The sequence below is a fragment of the Dasypus novemcinctus genome, chromosome 3, assembly GCF_030445035.2.
Source record: "Dasypus novemcinctus isolate mDasNov1 chromosome 3, mDasNov1.1.hap2, whole genome shotgun sequence".
NCBI lineage: Eukaryota > Metazoa > Chordata > Mammalia > Cingulata > Dasypodidae > Dasypus > Dasypus novemcinctus.
Window position 1 is genome coordinate 137,440,556 of NC_080675.1, and position 18,235 is coordinate 137,458,790.

At 38.1% G+C, this 18,235-nt stretch overlaps 1 protein-coding gene across 2 annotated transcripts in view; it reads left to right on the forward strand.

Annotated features, from left to right (window-relative positions):
• RAB8B (RAB8B, member RAS oncogene family) overlaps positions 1-18,235 on the forward strand; it is an 81,907-nt gene that overhangs the window by 37,070 nt on the left and 26,602 nt on the right. For both annotated transcript variants that reach the window (XM_004469624.4, XM_071214236.1), the window contains 2 exons: positions 13,062-13,122; positions 17,383-17,443. In XM_004469624.4, the coding sequence (XP_004469681.1) occupies positions 13,062-13,122; positions 17,383-17,443 (122 nt within the window). The remainder of the gene's footprint in view (positions 1-13,061; positions 13,123-17,382; positions 17,444-18,235) is intronic.

Below are 18,235 nucleotides of genomic sequence, written 5' to 3' on the forward strand. Positions count from 1 at the left end.
AGTATGACTCTAGAGTGTTCTCTTGTGTATATTAATTTGGTACAGGTTCCAGCCACCTACCCCACACCCACAAATATTGTTGATTAGTTTTAACTGGCTGAAGGAACTTACTGTATTTTACATTTTGAACAAATCTAAGCTGAAATCTTTCTAAGTAAATGATTTGGGAATTTCCTTGGAAAATAATGAAATTGTAAAGTTTATTTCAGTCCTAGTTGCTATCTAGCCACCTTTTAAATTTTTCCTCTTTTAAGAACTCATTCTAACTGGGAAAAAGATATTTGTTTTTATTTAGTTGCAACATGTAGTGGTGCTATTTAATTCTACTTACTTTATAATTTTTTCTTCTTCTTAGCTTCCACTTATCTCTAAATGAACGGAAAATATGATACATGGTCAATATTTGAGAAGCTCCAAAGGTTCAGTTTCGTAGCATTTTTGCTGTAACATCATTGGAATGTTGTAATTTTTTCCAGTGGTAATTCCAGTGATTTGGCAGTATGGTTTTCTGATAGCAATAGTGCATAAAATCAGGAATTATGTTTTTTTCTTCATGTTTTGAATGACCACAGTGTTCCCTTCCCCCTTAAATGAAACTGAGACCTGACCCTAAGCTGTCAAAGTGAAAATGAGGAAATTCCAGGTTTAGGAAAGAAGTAGTGATTCATACTGCAGGAGTTTTCCTGTTAACTAAGGTACACTTTTTCAGAACCAGTGAAAGGAGCAGAGGAGATGCAGCTGGTTTCTTTTTGGAGCAGTTTGGGTCTTCAGATGGTCTCAGGATAAGAATGGAAATCTTAAAGGTGTTTTAGCTTTTATTCCTCAAAATAAATTTTAGATCACAAATTAGACTTTTTGAAAAGTGATATTTTATTGAAGGTAAAACGTGTTCATTGAGAACCTCTAAAATTCACATTTCAACATCTTCAAGTGCATTACTACTTCCAAATTATGTAACACTTAAAATGCATTTCCTTTTTAAATTAAAAAAACAGCATTTCCTTTTGAAAGTGTAAGATTTGCAAAAGAGGCTTGTCATGCATTTGCTCAGCTGTTCTCAAACGGTGAGCTAATGCTGCATATTCTCTACTGGCTCCTTAATCAGATTTAAAATTCATAATCCTTTATAGGTATATCTGTGCACTTATCTGAGTTGTTGTTGCTCTACTATTATTACACTTTAGCTGCTATTTCATTTTTCTCTTGACATTTTGGTGGTTCTAGCATTAGAAACCTTTTATTTGTGATTATAATATATGGCTATATTTTAGTATATATCCTTTGGTATGTCATAATTTGTTATCTTGTCGTTTTATTTCTCAAAGATGTTTTGAGTACTAACTAGGTTATTTTAGGTTAATCTATAAAGCCCTTTGAACTTCTCAAAAATAGCCATTACTTAAAAGTATTCTTACCTTTAGTATTTGTATATTTATCATGCATGTGTTTATGACTCAAAGAAAAATTAGGGAATCCTAATTTCTGGAATCAGTTTATGAGTTTCTTGTCTTTTGTTGACAAGATTAGATTTAATGGATATAATGTCTTATGAAGAATGTCAAGAATTGAATTACTTTAGTAGCAACTAGAAAACTCTAGAATGGTGTCAATATGTGCAGGTTTTTCAGCAGGAAGTGGTAATGAGTGTCACTGTTGATTTATACCATAAATGGGGTTTAATTTAGTGCTTTCTATTCACAGAAGAGAAGAATCAAAGAAATCTGAAAACTTCTAGTTCATCTTCTTTTTGGAATATCAGGTGTTCTCTTTAAGGGCAAGTTTTATTTACAGACCTCTTGTTAGTCCATGGTGAAAAATAAATGCACACACACACACACATACACACTCACACACTCCATTTCTTTCTGTCGGATTTAACAAAACTAACAAAACACATTCAACTACCTGTGATCATTTCAAACTGTTGTTAAAAATGTCTTCTAAACTTATGTTTGTTGTCTTCTCTTCTTAAACTTTAGACTTTCTAATAAAAAAAAGTTTTAACATAAAGAAACAAAAATTAATGCATTCTAAATATAAATAGCAAAATTAATTGCTTGGTGAAAATAGGCTTTTATGAACTTGCAGAATGTATTTACAAAAGAACAATGCCTTGTTCTTTTAATATAAGTAGCATTCTCATTGTATTTCCACTTTTACACATTTTCTCTAAATCCTTTATTCTGGAAAAATATTTTAAAACTTCAGTCTATGACTCTTATTTTTTCTATTTCAGAAATCCATTTTTCCAATTAGATATTTCAGCTAAAGTCAGCTATTCTAAAATTTCATTAATTTCTATGCTTAAAAAAAAGCATAAACTAAGTGTGTTTATCAAAGAAGGTTTCAAAAAAACTGGCAGGATCCATCTTATTAAACTTCATCCTTGCTAATAAAAATCTTGAGCAAGGAAGCAAATGTAGCATTTCTTAAACTGGATTTCAATATTTGGGAAACTTGTTTTTCTATTTCTGGAAGATTTCTGAAATGTAAATAGACCACATAACCCTTATTCAGATATCCTGGGATCACAGATGTTGTTTCCAAATGTACTTTTGAAGCAAAGTACACTTTTTCTTTTTAATTGTAAAAGCAGTGTTAAACTTCTGCTTCTTGAAGTGGGTCAAAGGGATAGATAATCCGTGTTTTTGTCTCCTTTACGTGCAGCATTGTGAATGAACCCAGCATTGAAATCTTACGTTGCTGTTATTCATTGAGAGGCTGAATGACCCAGAAGTTTGAATGTATTTTTTTCATGGCTCCTTTACTGCAGTCAAATTAGAAAATCTCAATAGAAACCTTCAGTTGAAGGGCCCTGCTGTTTCTCCACCTCTGATTTGCCTCATTTGGGCAGCATACTTCCTGAAGTAACCCAAGATTGGAATTTAGAAAAGAGAACTCTGTATGAGTGCTAAGTGGCAGCATCCGCGGGGCAAAATGCATTAAGTCATGGCTTACCCCGAAGGTCAGGAAAACTGGCTGGCCCTAGAGAGGGAGTTCTGAAGGCAATGAAAAGTCCCTCTTCTGTACTCTTTCCCACACTCAGCAGTGGTATCCTTTCACGCATTCACAAACCCAGAGTCACAGGGTCAACCTCCCTATTCTCTTAAAACAGAAAAGGTTATGTTATTAATCTGTTACCTGACTGATTCGGCTTTAGTGTAAAAGTTCTTTTCTCTTTCCATGTTAAATTGTATTTAATTTGTGGAATGAAAAGTAGCCCAATACCGTTAACTGTGGGCTTGGGCCAAGTTCAAAATTTCCTTCTCTGTGTTCTACTGGCCAAGCCCTTTCTTCCAATTGACTCCAACTATATCACTTGGTTTCTGAGAAATAACTGTTAAGTAGTGCTCTGGGCAAGTGCTCGCTCCATATTTCTAACTAGAGCCTCGTTCCCCAGGTCTCTACCAGCTCTTGTGCCCTGTGGTTGCCCTTAACAATGCTGAGGCCTCAAGGTCCACTTGACTTTCTACTCAGAGGTACAGGGCAGACAGCCTAAGCCCCGCCCCTTCTGCCTTGCTCTTCAACCACCCTCCTCCTCCTCCTCCTGCTTCCACTGTGGTTGTTCTTTTCCTTCTCCCATTGGAATGGAAAATCAAAACCACTTTGCTCTTCTTGCCAAAGTGTCACCCTCCACACACTGACCCAAATGTTTGTTTGACATGGGTCCTTGGCCTAAATCGAAGCTCTTTTTCCTTGAGATGGAAAAGGAAATGTCCCAGAATCCCCTGCTTGAAGTCAGAGAGGCCAGTGCCTCTAACTACCCCAGTCTCCTGATCTACCCCTCCCTTTCTGAACTTGGTTCCATCTTGTTGTCACCTGTATCTGGCAATATGGGCTTACAAACCCTCTGTATTGAACAAGGGTGGTGGTGCCTGCTTTTCCCCCAACTGAATTTTCTAGGGTACCTTCCATATCTAATATTTAGTTTGATTTTTCTACTATCCTTAATGAATGAATGCCTCCATATATAATTTTTCCCCATAACTAATATTTGCTTTTAAAAATTGTAAAAATTTTCACACACACCAAATATTTTAATAGCTAATATAAAAACTCCATGCCTGTATGCCTACTACACAGTTAAATATATATTTTCCTTTATTAGAGAAGTTGTGGTTACATTCATGGTTTAACTTAGGGTTCTCTATTTGTATAGTATAGTTACATGAATTTTTAAAAAATTATTGTTACCAGATGTATTAGTCAGCCAAAGGGGTACTGATGCAAAATACCAGAAATTGGTTTGTTTTTATAAAGGGTATTTATTTGGGGTAGGAGCGTACAGATACAAGGCCATAAAGCATAAGTTACTTCCCTCACCAAAGTCTATTTTCACATGTTGGAGCAAGATGGCTGCCAACGTCATGCGGCTCAGGCTTCCTGGGTTCCTCCCTTCCTGGAGTTTGCTTCTCTTTTCCCTGTGGGCTTACTTCCTGGGGCTCCAGCTTAAGGCTTCAGCATCAAACTCCAACATCAAAAACCCTTGCATCAAAAACTCCAACTTTATCCTTTGCCATGCCTTTTATCCGTGAGTCCCCACCCACCAAGGGGTGGAGACTTGTTGCCCTAATGATGTGGCCCAATCAAATCCCTTATCATAGTTCAATCATGCCCAGTAATAGACCAGATTACAAACACAATCCAATATCTATCCTTGGGATTCATAACCATATTAAACCACTACACCAGATATACCTAGCATTTTCCCTTTTAGTCACATTCAGATACGTATTTCAGTGCTGTTACTTAAGTTCACAATGTTGTGCTACCATTGCCACTATCCATTACCAAAACATTTCCATTGTTCCAAATAGGAATCCTGTACATTTTAAATCTTAACTTCCCATTCCCATCCCGTCACCTGGTAATTTATATTCTCGATTCTCTATGCCTTTGCTTATTCTAATTATTTCATATCAGTGAGATCATACACATTATTTGTCCTTTGGTGTCTGGCTTCTTTCACTCAACCTGATATCTTCATGTTTCATCCATGTTGTTACATGTATCAGGACTTCATTCCTTTTCCTCGCCAAATAACATTCCATTGTGTGTATATACCACATTTTGTTTTTCCATTCATCAGTTGATGGACACGTAGGTTGCTTCCAACTTTTGGCAATTGTGAATAATGCCACTGTGAACATTGGTGTGCAAATATCTGTTTGAGACCCTACTTTCAGTTCTTTGTGGTATATACCTAGTATTGGGATTGCCGGTTTATATGGTAATTCTATACTTAACTTTCTGAGAAACCACGAAACTGTCTTCCAGTGGCTGCGCCATTTTATATTTCCACCAGCAGTGAATGAGGGTTCCTGTTTCTCTTCATCCTCTTCAACACTTATTTTCCTTTTTTTTTTTTAATAGCAGCCATTCCAATGGGAGTGAAATGGTATATCACTGGTTTATATATATTATTTATTTATTTCCTCTGCCCTTGTTGTTTGTACTCACTGCCTGCTCATTGTGTCTGTTCGTTGTGTGCTCTGTCTGTGCATCTTTTTTTTTTTTAGGATGCATGGAGAACTGAGCCTGGAACCTCCCTAGTGGGAAGGAGGCACAATCACTCAAGCCACCTCTGCTTCCTGCTTGTTGTGTCTCTAATTGTGTTTTTTTGTTGTGTCTCCTCATTATGTCATCTTGTTGCATCATCTTGTTGCCTCAGCTCACCATGCCAGCCTGTCACGTCTGCTCACTGTCTTGCTTGTCTTCTTTGGCAGGCACTGGGAACCAAATCCAGGACTTCCCATGTGATAGGCAGGCACCCAACCACTTGAGCCACATCTGCTTCCCTATCTCATTGGTTTTGATTTGTATTTCCCTGATAGCTAATGATGTTGAGCATCTTTTCATGTGCTTTTTGGCCATGTATATATCTAAGTCTTTTGCCTATTTTTAAATTGGGTTGTTTTTCTTTTTGCTAAGTTGAAGGATTTCTTTATATATTCTGGATATTAAACATTTATCAGATATATAGTTTCCAAATATTTTCTCCCATCACCACAGTTTTAGAAATTATAAACTCTAAGATTGCTTCTGAACCCTTTCCTCATCCTCACCTCCATTTCTCTTCATAGATAAATGAAGAATTTGTTGAAAATCATTCTCATGGATGTTTTTATACCTCACACATGTATATAAAATTATACTATTGTTTTAGATTTTTTTTTTGAAATTTTACATCACTGGTTTGACTGTGTTATTTCTGTAACTTGCTCTTTTAAATTAAAATTATGTTTTTAAGATTCATCCATGTTGATGCATGTGGTTCTAATTCACTGCTCTGGAATGTTCAGTTGTACTCCAAAATATTGTGCTGTTGGTGGACATTTCAGTTGTTGCCTGAATTTTGCTATGAGCAGGTTTCTCTGGGGAGACAGGACATTCTTGTACATGTTTCCTTAGGAAGTCCTGATCTTTAAATGCCAAATTTTTATTTTAACTACTTTTTGTATTGATCTCTGTGAATTTGAATCAGTTGCTACATCTCTCTGGGTCTCAGTTTTTCTAGCAACAAAGGGAAGACTGGAGTAAATAATCTCTAAGGTTCTTTCCAGTTCTAGAATTCTGTGATTCCCTTTCACACTTGCTTCCCTGCCTCCTTCTAGTGTGTAATATGTATGAGTTCTGAGCAACCTTTCAGCATGAGTAACCATTAAAAAAAATAAAATCTATTAGTATACAAATGTATGTGTATGTATTTAAATTAAGAATGAAATTATTTTATTGATTTCTATGGGAATGAATGTTTTCTTACATCTTAGATTTCCTGTTTATTGACTAGATAAACACTAATGAGAAAATTGGCACTGCTTTAAAGCTATCAAATAATTAATGTTGGGGCATATTTGAGCAATATGGAAGCAACTTTTGAATCTTGTCTCTTGAAATTAGATTTTGGGCTAAATTACCAAGATAGGTTCAGGTTGCTTACAGTCTTGTGATGTGGGCCATGGATTGCTCATGAGTCAGGATGACTCAGGGTTAACATTTTGAAATTATTATATTATGTGCTGCCAAAAATGATGTCCTCTAAAAGGATATTGAAATATGAAAGCCCTTTGACCCTAAATTTATGACCTTTAAAAGCTGGTTTTTGAGATTGTGTAGACCTTTAAAAAAAAAAAAGTTTCTACCTTACCATCAGGATGAGCTATGATTCTTGCTGCTGTCAACATGACAGCTCCCTTAGCCTTTCAGTCTCTAATATTCTGGGGTCAGGGAATAACCCAGGTATTTCTTTTTAATTGTGGCCTTGGGAATGCCCTAGTCAGAGAAAGTCACAGTTCAGTGCAGAGATGTTATAGCAACTAAGTGGTTTGCTCATTGTCCTCTCTTCTTTTTTGGTTCTTGGCTGAACACTAGATGAAATGAACTTCAGAGAAATACTGCTGTTTATCACTGAATTTAATAACATTTATGACAGGGTAGGAGTGACAGCTGTTATGATTTGTCCATTTCATATATCTGTGACTATAAATGTTTATTAGATCCATTTGAGTATTATTGTAGGATGTTATGATTGATTCCAGCAGCCTTTCCACTTTCCCTCATTGTTTAGCAGCCTTGTGGGGAATGACTTAGCTCTAAGGATGGGCCTGGATTAATCTAAATTTAAGGATGGGTTTAGGTTAATCCAATCTTGGTAACATCCCATGCCAGCAATTGGTTCAGCCTTTGCCCACCAGAACATGACATTCCTGTGATTATAAATTCAGAAATTGCCTTGGGAACCAATTTAGACCAATGAGACAGAACTGAAAAGTTGCAGGAAACTTTAGGGAAACATTTCCTCACTTTTAAAAGAGAGCTACAGGAAAAGATGATCTCTTTTGTTCTGGACATTGCTTTTGTGATCAGGGACTATCAAGGATGAAATTGATGTTGCCAGGAGGACAAAGCCAAAGAAGGTACAGAGAAGTATGCTCAATCTGCTGGATTGAGCCAACCGTGAACCCTTCTTTAGCACTGGACTTTGTTACATGACTCAGTAAACTTATTTAATATTTAAGCTTGTATGAATTGGGGTTATTTGCAGCCCAAAGCATCCTAAATGATATCATTATATTGTCTTCTTATAACTGATTATTCTTTTAATCCCTGGAATAGCCTCAGGAAATTATCTTTTCTTTAAATCTTAAAGTTAATCCACTATGTATTTCTACTGATATTGTCAAACTATTTTAATGTAAGGATCTCCATTTTCTTAAATTGCAATAATGTTTCTTCAGAATCCATACTGTTGTTATCGTTGCATATTAAGAAAACTTTGAATTTCTGAGTCTTCCTTAGCCTTCCTGAGCACTTACATATTTTACTTTTGCTTAAATGCTTAAGAGCATTTAACCTTTAATTTAGTTCTGTGCACCTTCTAGCTGGCAAAGAGGGACTGGGGCCCTTGCTTGATTTGAGAGCAATTACAGAGCAATATGTTAGCAGTACCCAATAACATAGGATTAAATGACCATGTAAAAGCCAGATCTTGAGGTAGTGCTGGATATGGTTAATTGGAGGGCAGAGGAGGGAAAAAGGGAAAGAACTGCAAGGGTGGGGTGGTACCCTCACATAAGAATGTTGAGTGGGGTGCCATGCATTTGATTTGAGAAGAAATGCATGACCCATGGAGAAAAATAAAAGGCCTAATTTGAGAGAGGCGCTTTGGGGAGAATTTGAAATTGCGAAACTGGAGGAGGAGAAGGTTGGAAAGGTTTGTATGCCAGGCTGAAGAAGTTATATCCACAGCTTCTTAATTAGTCCATTGACATTACCACAGGGGATTGTGGAAAATTATTCCAGCTGTGGCATGTAGGAGAATTAGACCAGGGAGTGATGTTGGCGCAGCGTCTTGAAAAGCTATTACCATAATCCTTGCATGAAGTGACAAGGGCAGTAGGATAATAGAATCTGAATGTGCAATCGCTTACATTTCTATGAAATTTCAGAGTCCTCAAAATATATTCACACATATTATCTAATTTTTCTAATTAGATACTCACAACAAACTTTTTTTGTAGATGGGAATGTGGAGGTGCAAACTTGTCCAAAAGTTGTTCATGACAGAACCCAATCTAGAATCTAGATCTCTTGATCCCCTGGTCCAGTGCTTTTCAATAATAATAGATAGATAGATTTTCTATCTTTAGTGAAATCCTAAGTTTCTTAAAATGTTAACTATATTAAGTTCCAGCTTACATTTTTCAAATTGTGCTAATTTGACTGTGCTCCGTTTTGTCTATCAGATAGCTCCTGAAAGCAGCGTAAATCGAAATTAAATACCAAAGTCCAAAAATAACAGAAAGGCTATACTTCTAAGAAAATCAAAAGGCTAGGTCAGTAGAAAGTTTCCTAAATGTTTTAAATTAGTGGAGCGTAAGTGAGACTTTAAAGGACCCTCAAAATGACCTTGTTGAATGTAGGAGGTAAAGTTGCCCGTGACTCTTAACTACAGGCAAAACCAACCTTGAAAGAACGGGAGTTACAATCTTAATAAGCCACAATAAGGAAAGTATTAATTTGAACAGGCATTTTTATATGCATTCTCTTTCATTTAAAATGCAAATGAATTATTAAATGATGAAAAGTTGGACATTTACCTTTTCATTAAGTTATTCTTCAGGTATAGAGTAGACATTTTGAAAATCCCATCAGTTTAAAAAAACAATATCAATAAACATTTTTGAGTTTCTGCCAAGTGTTGGGCATTTTCTTGATGTTGGATCCATAAAGAGATATAGGATAGAGGAGGAATCCCTAAAGGGTCTTTTTTGCACAATAAAAATTGGTGTATGTATACCAAAGGAATTGAAAATAGGGACTCAGATATTTGCACACTGGTGTTCTTAGCAGCAGCATTCACAATTGCTAAAAGATAGACGCAACCCAGGTGTCCTTTAACCGATGAAAGGATAAACAAAAAATGGTATATACAAACAATAGAATATTATTCAGCCGTAAAAAGGAATGAAGTCTTTTTTTTTTAATATTTTATTTTTGGACTTCTTTTTTTTTTTTTAATTTCTCTCCCCTTCCCCCCCCCCCCAGTTGTCTGTTCTCTGTGTCCATTTTGCTGCGTGTTCTTCTTTGTCTGCTTCTGTTGTTGTCAGCGGCAAGGGAATATGTGTCTCTTTTTGTTGTGTCATCTTGCTGCATCAGCTCTCCGTGTGTGCGGCGCCTTTCCTGGACTGGCTGCACTTTCTTTCTTGCTGGGTGGCTCTCCTTATGGGGCACACTCCTTGCGTGTGGGGCTCCCCCACGCGGGGAACACCCCTGCGTGGCACGGCACTCCTTGCGCGCATCAGCACTGCGCGTGGGCCAGCTCCACACAGGTCAAGGAGGCCCGGGGTTTGAACCAGGGACCTCCCATGTGGTAGACGGACACCCTAACCACTGGACCAAGTCTGCTTCCCTGGAATGAAGTCTTGATACATGTAGCAACGTGGATGAACCTTGAAGACATCATATTGAAAGAAGCCAGATACCAAAGGACAAATATATGATTGCAATAATATGAAATAATCAGAATAAGCAAACTCATAGAGTCAGAAATTAGAATATTGGTTACTAGGGACCAGGGTGGAGTTAGGGAGTGGGGAATTGATGCTTAAATTGTACAGAGTTTCTATTTGCAGTGATGGAAATATTTTGATAGTGGATGGTGGTGATGGTAGCACAAATCTTGTGAATGTAATTAACAGCACTGAACTACGTATCTGAATGTGGTGAATGGGGGAAATTTTAGGTTGTATATATGTTCCTAGAATAAAAAAGAATCAACCACCATAAGACTGTACATACAAACAGTGAACCTTAATGTAAGTAGTTAATAGGACATTTATAAAAAATGTTCTTTCATCAGTTGTAACAAATGACCACACTAATGCAAGGTGTTAATAATAGGATGGGGGAAGCGGACTTGGCCCAATGGATAGGGCGTCTGCCTACCACATGGGAGGTCCGCAGTTCAAACCCCAGGCCTCCTTGATCCGTGTGGAGCTGGCCCATGTGCAGTGCTTATGCACACAAGGAGTGCCGTGCCATGCAGGGGTGTCCCCCGCGTAGGGGTATCCTCCGCATAGGGGTGTCCCCTGCATAGGGGAGCCCTATGCGCAAAGAGTGCACCCCGTAAGGAGAGCTGCCCAGAACGAAAGGAAGTGCAGCCTGCTCAGGAATGACACTGCACACATGGAGAGCTGACACAAGATGACACAACAAAAACAATCACAGATTCCTGCTGCCGCTGATAAGGATAGAAGTGGCCACAGAAGAACACACAGTGAATGGACACAGAGAGCAGACATCTGGGGGGGAGGGGGGGAGGGGGGTAGAGGGGAAAGGGGAGAGAAATAAATAAAAAATAAATCTTTAAAAAATAATAATAATAATAGGATGGTTTGTGGAAACCCTGCATTTTATGTATGATTTTTACCTTCTAAAAATCATTGTGCATTAAGTCTTTAATGAGTGATGACAATGGTAAATTCTCATTGTGGGAGGGTGTGATGCTAACAATAATATTCATGGTGTATTACTAAATTGTACTTCTGCCACCTAAGCCCCAGAAATGCTGAGGCACCTTAACGGGGGAAATGTGAGCCAGATGATTTAGGAATACTGGATATTAGATTGTATTTGTTAACAATATGTAGTTGGTTATTGGTGAGGAGAAAGAATGATCGAGAAACTTTTTGCAAATTAGCTTGGGTGTGATTGTTGTTTATTTCAAGATGCAGAAGAGTACATGAAAAGTATCCTTTGGGTGGGGGGGGGGGTTGGCGTGGAAGTAAGTACCATAGCAAGAAGTAGCAGAAAATCCGATCGTTTATGCCTATGCATTGTATAAAGCTGGGCAGGAAACAGCCTTTTTCAGGTGCTCTTGAAGTTTATATATGTTTATATAAATATTGCAGCAACATAGTTGTTGAAGGCTTCTCCCCCCCCAAAACAAAACTGCAGTTAATCTTTAAGTCAATTTAGAGGATATGTAATTTATATGTTTTCTTGAAATGTCTTGGAAACCACTCTAAGAGGTTCTGTATAGAATGCAAAAGATAAAAATAGCTATACAAAGCAACCAAGTTGTATTCACTGACTAGTCCCCACAGAAAGAATAAAAGCTTATTTCTGAAGAGTAATGTGCTGATATTTGTAAAGGACATTTTGGTTCTTTGTAGTTGAGAACTGCTGAATAAAGTTTGAATTACCATGCTGGGAGGAAATAGATGAGGGAGGGGCTGAACCTTTGAAGTGTCAGAGTCCCAAATGACTTTCATATGCTACCTGTCAGATTCCTGATGAAGTCTATTGAGTCAACTCTGGCTGCAGGTTAGCATCACGGGGGGAGCTTTAAAAATTACTAGTTTCCAGGCCGTACCCTTGAACAATTAAATCAGAATATATGCATTTTGGGGAGGGGGCCGTCTTAGTCATCAGTATTAAGTTCCCCAGGCAATTCTAAGGCACAGCCAAGGCTAAAAATCACTCAAAGCTACTTCAGCTCTAACCAGTAAGTTGTGGGGGAACATTTATTTAAACATACATAAAATACTTGCTAGCTCTATAAAATAAATAAGCAGGATTTCCCTCCCCTGGGCTCAAATAGATGACATTTTTTTCCCTAGCCAGTTGCAGATTCCAAAAAATCTAGTGCAAAGAGAAGGAGAAAGACATTTTAAAGAGGTCCCACAGACTTCTTTAGGGAAGTATGGCGGGTGGGGTGGGGTGGGAAGCATTGTTTAGATGTATTTCAGGAAGTAGAAAATGTCGTGTTCTCAGTCTATCCAAATTATGTAACTGTAGGGGATGTGATCCGTTTGTGTTCAAAATAATGAGGCATATAATACGTTGCATTTAACATGTGTGGGAATTCTTTGCAGAGTAATTAGCATTCCTTTCTTCAGCCTGTATTCAGAGGAAACATACCATTCACACCCTCTCTGTGTTCACATTTTCCAGTGCGTTGGAGAGCTTTTTTTCAATAGGAATCTTTGTCCTTTTCCCAATAGGACTTGGATTATAGTTGAAGAAACTTAACATATCTTTCTTTGTTTTTTTGGCAGGAATTGATTTTAAAATCAGAACGATAGAATTAGATGGAAAGAAAATTAAGCTTCAGATATGGTAAGTCAAAAAATATGTATATGTATGTACAGAGTTTCTACCTTAATTGGGAATTTGAAGTAGAAATAGAAATGTGAATTGTGAGAACTTAGAGGCATTCTGCGATAGCCAAAGTGTCTTTTCTTTATCTGAACCAAGGGAAAATGAGTGAGTATTGCACATCCTTCAACGGTATCTCCACAAAGAGTGGGATAGTGAGGAATGGCATCACCAGATCTTGGAGCTGAAGAGATCTGAGAGCTCATTCATCTAAAAGTAATTTTATATGTGAAGAAACTAAATTCTAAGGAGTATAAATTACTTCATTATAGTTGTTGCAGTTGTGAAATCAAATAAAGCAAAGTGGTCAACAGAGAGTGCAGACTTAGATGTTAGCCATGATGCTCCTAAATTGAGGTGACTTTGGGCCATTTGCTTCCCTTCTCTGGACCTACTTTTCCTCATTTGTAAGTTGATTGGTTGGATTGATGACATTTGAGTTCTCTTCCAGCTCTGTTATTTTATAAATTTTTTGCATATTTCTTTTTGTTAATTAAAAGAAAAAAGAGGAAGCCCATTGGACTGGGAAATAAAGGAGAAAAAAAAAATCACATCTTCCATTTCTCATGTTGCTGCATGTAAGGCACAGATAGCATAACCTACCTCTGGCTGGTAAATTCCCGAAAAATTTGTCAAACTCCTCTTAATAAATATGGTTCTTCCAGATTTCAGATAGAATGTTTCTGTCTTGAACTCAGAAGCTCTTAGATTTTTTTAAAAACTCCTAAAAGGGAAAACTGAAGCTGGTTTAATTTCTTTTGGTACAGTGCCGTACAGCAGCAGGCCATTTGGATTCAGTGCCTCAAGGAATGTTTTTGGTGATGTTTGCTCATCTACTGCGTGTTGATGACAGCAATAACAAAACTTAGAAATGGAGGGCAGTGGACTAAGAAGGCAGGATAAATAGTAAAATAATATACATCAGCTTTTTTCCTTAGGCTCTTTTTCTTCCTTGAATCTCAGAACCAGGTTAGAACTGGAACATTGTCTTGAAATCCACTAGCCCCTCCTGGAACACAGCATCAACTTCATATTTAAGCTTTGTGTAGTGGTTCCCTGTAAATTTCATCAGAAAACATGGTGAAGATTACCACACACTGCCTTTTTCATCCATTGATATATATATATATATATTTTTAAAGATTTATTTATTTATTTATTTCTCTCCCCTTCCCCCGCCCCGGTTGTCTGTTCTCTGTGTCTATTTGCTGTGTCTTCTTTTCGTCCACTTCTGTTGTTGTCAGCGGCACGGGAATCTGTGTTTCTTTTTGTTGTGTCATCTTGTTGTGTCAGCTCTCCGTGTGTGCGGCGCCATTCCTGGGCAGGCTGCACTTTCTTTTGTGCTGGGCGGCTCTCCTTACGGGGCGCACTCCTTGCGCGTGGGGCTCCCCTATGCAGGGGACACCCCTGCGTGGCACGGCACTCCTTGTGCGCATCAGCACTGTGCATGGGCCAGCTTCACACGGGTCAAGGAGGCCCGGGGTTTGAACTGCGGACCTCCCATGTGGTAGACGGACGCCCTAACCACTGGGCCAAGTCTGCTTCCCCATCTATTGATAATTAATAAGAAGTCAGATATTTTAAAGATATAAAAATATATTTTAAGAGGAAAGGAAAGAGAATTTCTGATTCTGTGTTACATAGTCCTGATCATAGCAATATAGAACAGGGAGTTCTGAGAGTTTCTAGGAGCCTGTGGGTGACCAGCTAATTAGAACTTAAGATAGAATGGGCAAAACATCATGGCACTGCCTATTCATGATTATCATCATATTTTAGTTTGCTAAGGCTGCTGATGCAAAATACCAGAAATGGGTTGGCTTTTATAATGGGAAATTTATTAGGGTAAATGTTTACAGTTCTGAAACTGGGAAAATGTCCAAATCAAGGCATCATCAGAGATACTTTCTCACCAAAGGTCTGCTGCTGGATCCTGAACTTCTGTCACATGGTGAGGCAAAATGGCTGTTCTCCATCTGGGTCTACTTTTCCTCCAGGCTCCTTTCTCCCTGAACTTTTTTTAGCTGTGGGCAATTAGGCATACAGGAGGGCTCATCTCTTCACCTTTGAGGCTGCTCCATGGGTCTAGCCTCTCAGGGGCCTCTGTGCTCCACTGATTTCAGCCTCCAGCCTCCAACCTCACTCTCAGCTTCTCTGGATTTCTCTCAGTCTATCTCTCAGCCTCTCTCTCAGCCCCTTGGGGCTTCTTGGTCTTTCTGCAGCCGTAGATAATCCTGGAGTCCTTTCTCACATGGCAGGGTAAAAATGCAGCTTTCTCTGTGTGTTTCTGCTTCCAGTACTCAGTTTATTTAAGACTCCAACAAAAGGGCAGAAACAACCTGGGTAGTCTATAGGTCTAAAGGCCCTAAAACAATCTCATCAAAAGTGATTTAATCAAGATCCCTTAACTGAATCTAATGCAGGCAAAGGGCCCCACACCCACTGGGATGGATGAGTTCAAAGAACATGATTTTTTCTGGGATCCACAGAACTTCAAACTGTCATACCTCACCAGCAAAATCATCTCCATTCAGTCCTCATAACCTCCATTTAGTGTGGTAGGGATTTTTCTCCATCCTCATGACAAAGCTGGCTCTAAGTCAGTAATGTGTTAGAATTAAGAAAATATGGTTAGTCTGCTCAATTTGACCCTGTTTTCCCCACGATTTGTTTTCTGTGTCTAAACAAGTGTCCATGTATTTAACCCTGATTGGTGAGGATAAGATGACTTTGGTGTGACTATTAGCTCTACACTGAACAGCTGAGACCTAGGATGCTTGAGTCACATTCAGGGGGGTTAAGCTGTTTAGTGGCAGAGCAGGGGTGACAGCCCTCCTGAGCTAATTTCCTCTAATGTAGAATGAGGATGATGGCAATACCCACCACATTGGGCTATGGTGGGCATCATGTGGATGCAGTGTGAAAGTATTCTGTAAAGTGAATATAAATGTTAAGGTATTTATTAATGCTGTTAATTTATTTTATTTCCCTTTGGTCTTTCTCTGTTTGGGTTTGGCATTCATTAAGTTTCTAGTATGTTTCCACAAATGCCTCTTCCTCTGATGCAATTAAATTATACACTTATAATTTTTTTTTTGTTTAATATACTTTTAAAATTTTTTAAAAAGATGCTTAGATTACATAAATGTTACATTAAAAATGTAGGGGATTCCCATATGCTACACTTTCCTACATTAACAACATCCTTCATTAGTGTGGTACACTATTGACGAACACATATTGGAGCATTGCCACTAAATGGGGATTATAGTTTACATTATAGCTTACGCTCTGTCCTGCACACTTTCGTAAGTTATGACAAGATATATAATGGCCTGTATCTGCAATTGCAACATCATTCAGGACATTTCCAATGTCCTGAAAATTCTACCATATTACACCTATTTTGCCCTTTCCCTCTCCTCAGAACCTCTGAAATTATACACTTTAGTTTGTCTTAGTTGCATAGGTAGTGAATTAGTCCTGGATGTTAGTGGCAAATTTGGAAATATTAATTTTCCCACATATTGAGGAAATTTGACTTCCTTTAATGGGATTGCCTCTATAAATATGATTAGGAACCTTTGCATTTTTCAGAATGTATTTTGATGGCATGCCGTCAGCTAAAATGCAAGAACATATGAAAGCTTATGCACTTTTGAGGTGGTGTTTATGTTTAAGTCTCTGGAAATATTGCCATGGGTTCCGTAGCTGAAAAAGTTCTTAAGGAGATCCATTTTAGTGTGCTCTGCTGAGCAGAATTACTGCCATAAGTTCAATTCTATTGCTTTGTGCAGAAATCAGTCAAGAGAGGAAGAGAGCAAAATGTCTTAATCATTAAGCTCTCATAAAAGTGATTATAACCACCTCTGAAAAGAGTCCAAGATTTTAGAACTATTCTCTATCCCCCCCCACACACACATGTATTTGACTAAAATTATATGCCACTTCTTAGCAGAGCCCATACATTTTCCTGTTACTTCTTTTATTATCAGAGTACAAGTTTTTCACAGGTCATTGTTAACTCCCAACTGGCTTCTCTGTGTCTTCTTCCACCTCCAGATTACAGAGGCACAATAAGCTCCGTTTGTGTCCCATTCCCTTTTCCCGTGAAATCACTACTGAGCTGACCAGAATTATCTCCCCTACAGCTTATAATATCTCCTCACTGATGATGGTGATGACTATTAAAACCACTTTTTCCTTTGTTTCAAATTTTAGGGACACCGCGGGTCAGGAAAGATTCCGAACAATTACAACAGCATACTATAGAGGAGCCATGGTGAGTGTGTTTTAGGATTTTGTAATTCTTCCGGTGAAAGTAAAACATGAATCTTCATTTATCAAGATTATAGGATACAAGCTGGAATCTAGTACAATAGGGAAAAATAGATTTCTTGATAAAAGGATTTTTGTTATGTTTTGTGTTTAAGGACTGTATTTTGCCATTGATCTTGATAATAATTAGATTGTAGATGTTCTAGAACTCCTCTGTACATTCAGAGGTGATTGTATATTTTTTAAAAATTTCTCCTCTTATTAACACTTTATGCCAAATATTACTCAGCCACAAGCCAATTTCTTGCACCCTCTTGTCATTCAGCCCTGGCACGATCATTCCTTAACTCTTACCACCTCCATAGCATCCACTGCTTCTAGGTAATCTCTGTGAAGTCTCCTTGACCAGCATTCTGCCAGCTGGCAAGGAAGTCGATGAGTGATTTATGACTCTTTGAGGCTTAGAATCTGGTGTATCTTACCAAGTCTTTCTTTGCTACATCCTGGCCTTATTTTTGTTACCATAACTTTATCACTTGATGACTTTCCATTCTAAAATGCTTAATCTGTGCAACCCATTTATATTGCTTGGCTCTGGGCAGGTGCTTTGTGGTGTTGGGAGTACAATGATGAATAAGACAGCTTAGAACTGAATGTCTTTTCTAGGCCAGACAGGTCTAGAAAATGTCAGGCTAGACCAGGGCTTTATCTCTGTCTTTTAGGCCTAAGCTTGAACTGTGATGAAATCCAGTATGCTCAGAGATTCTTTGAAGATTGAGCAGTTGACATCATAAAG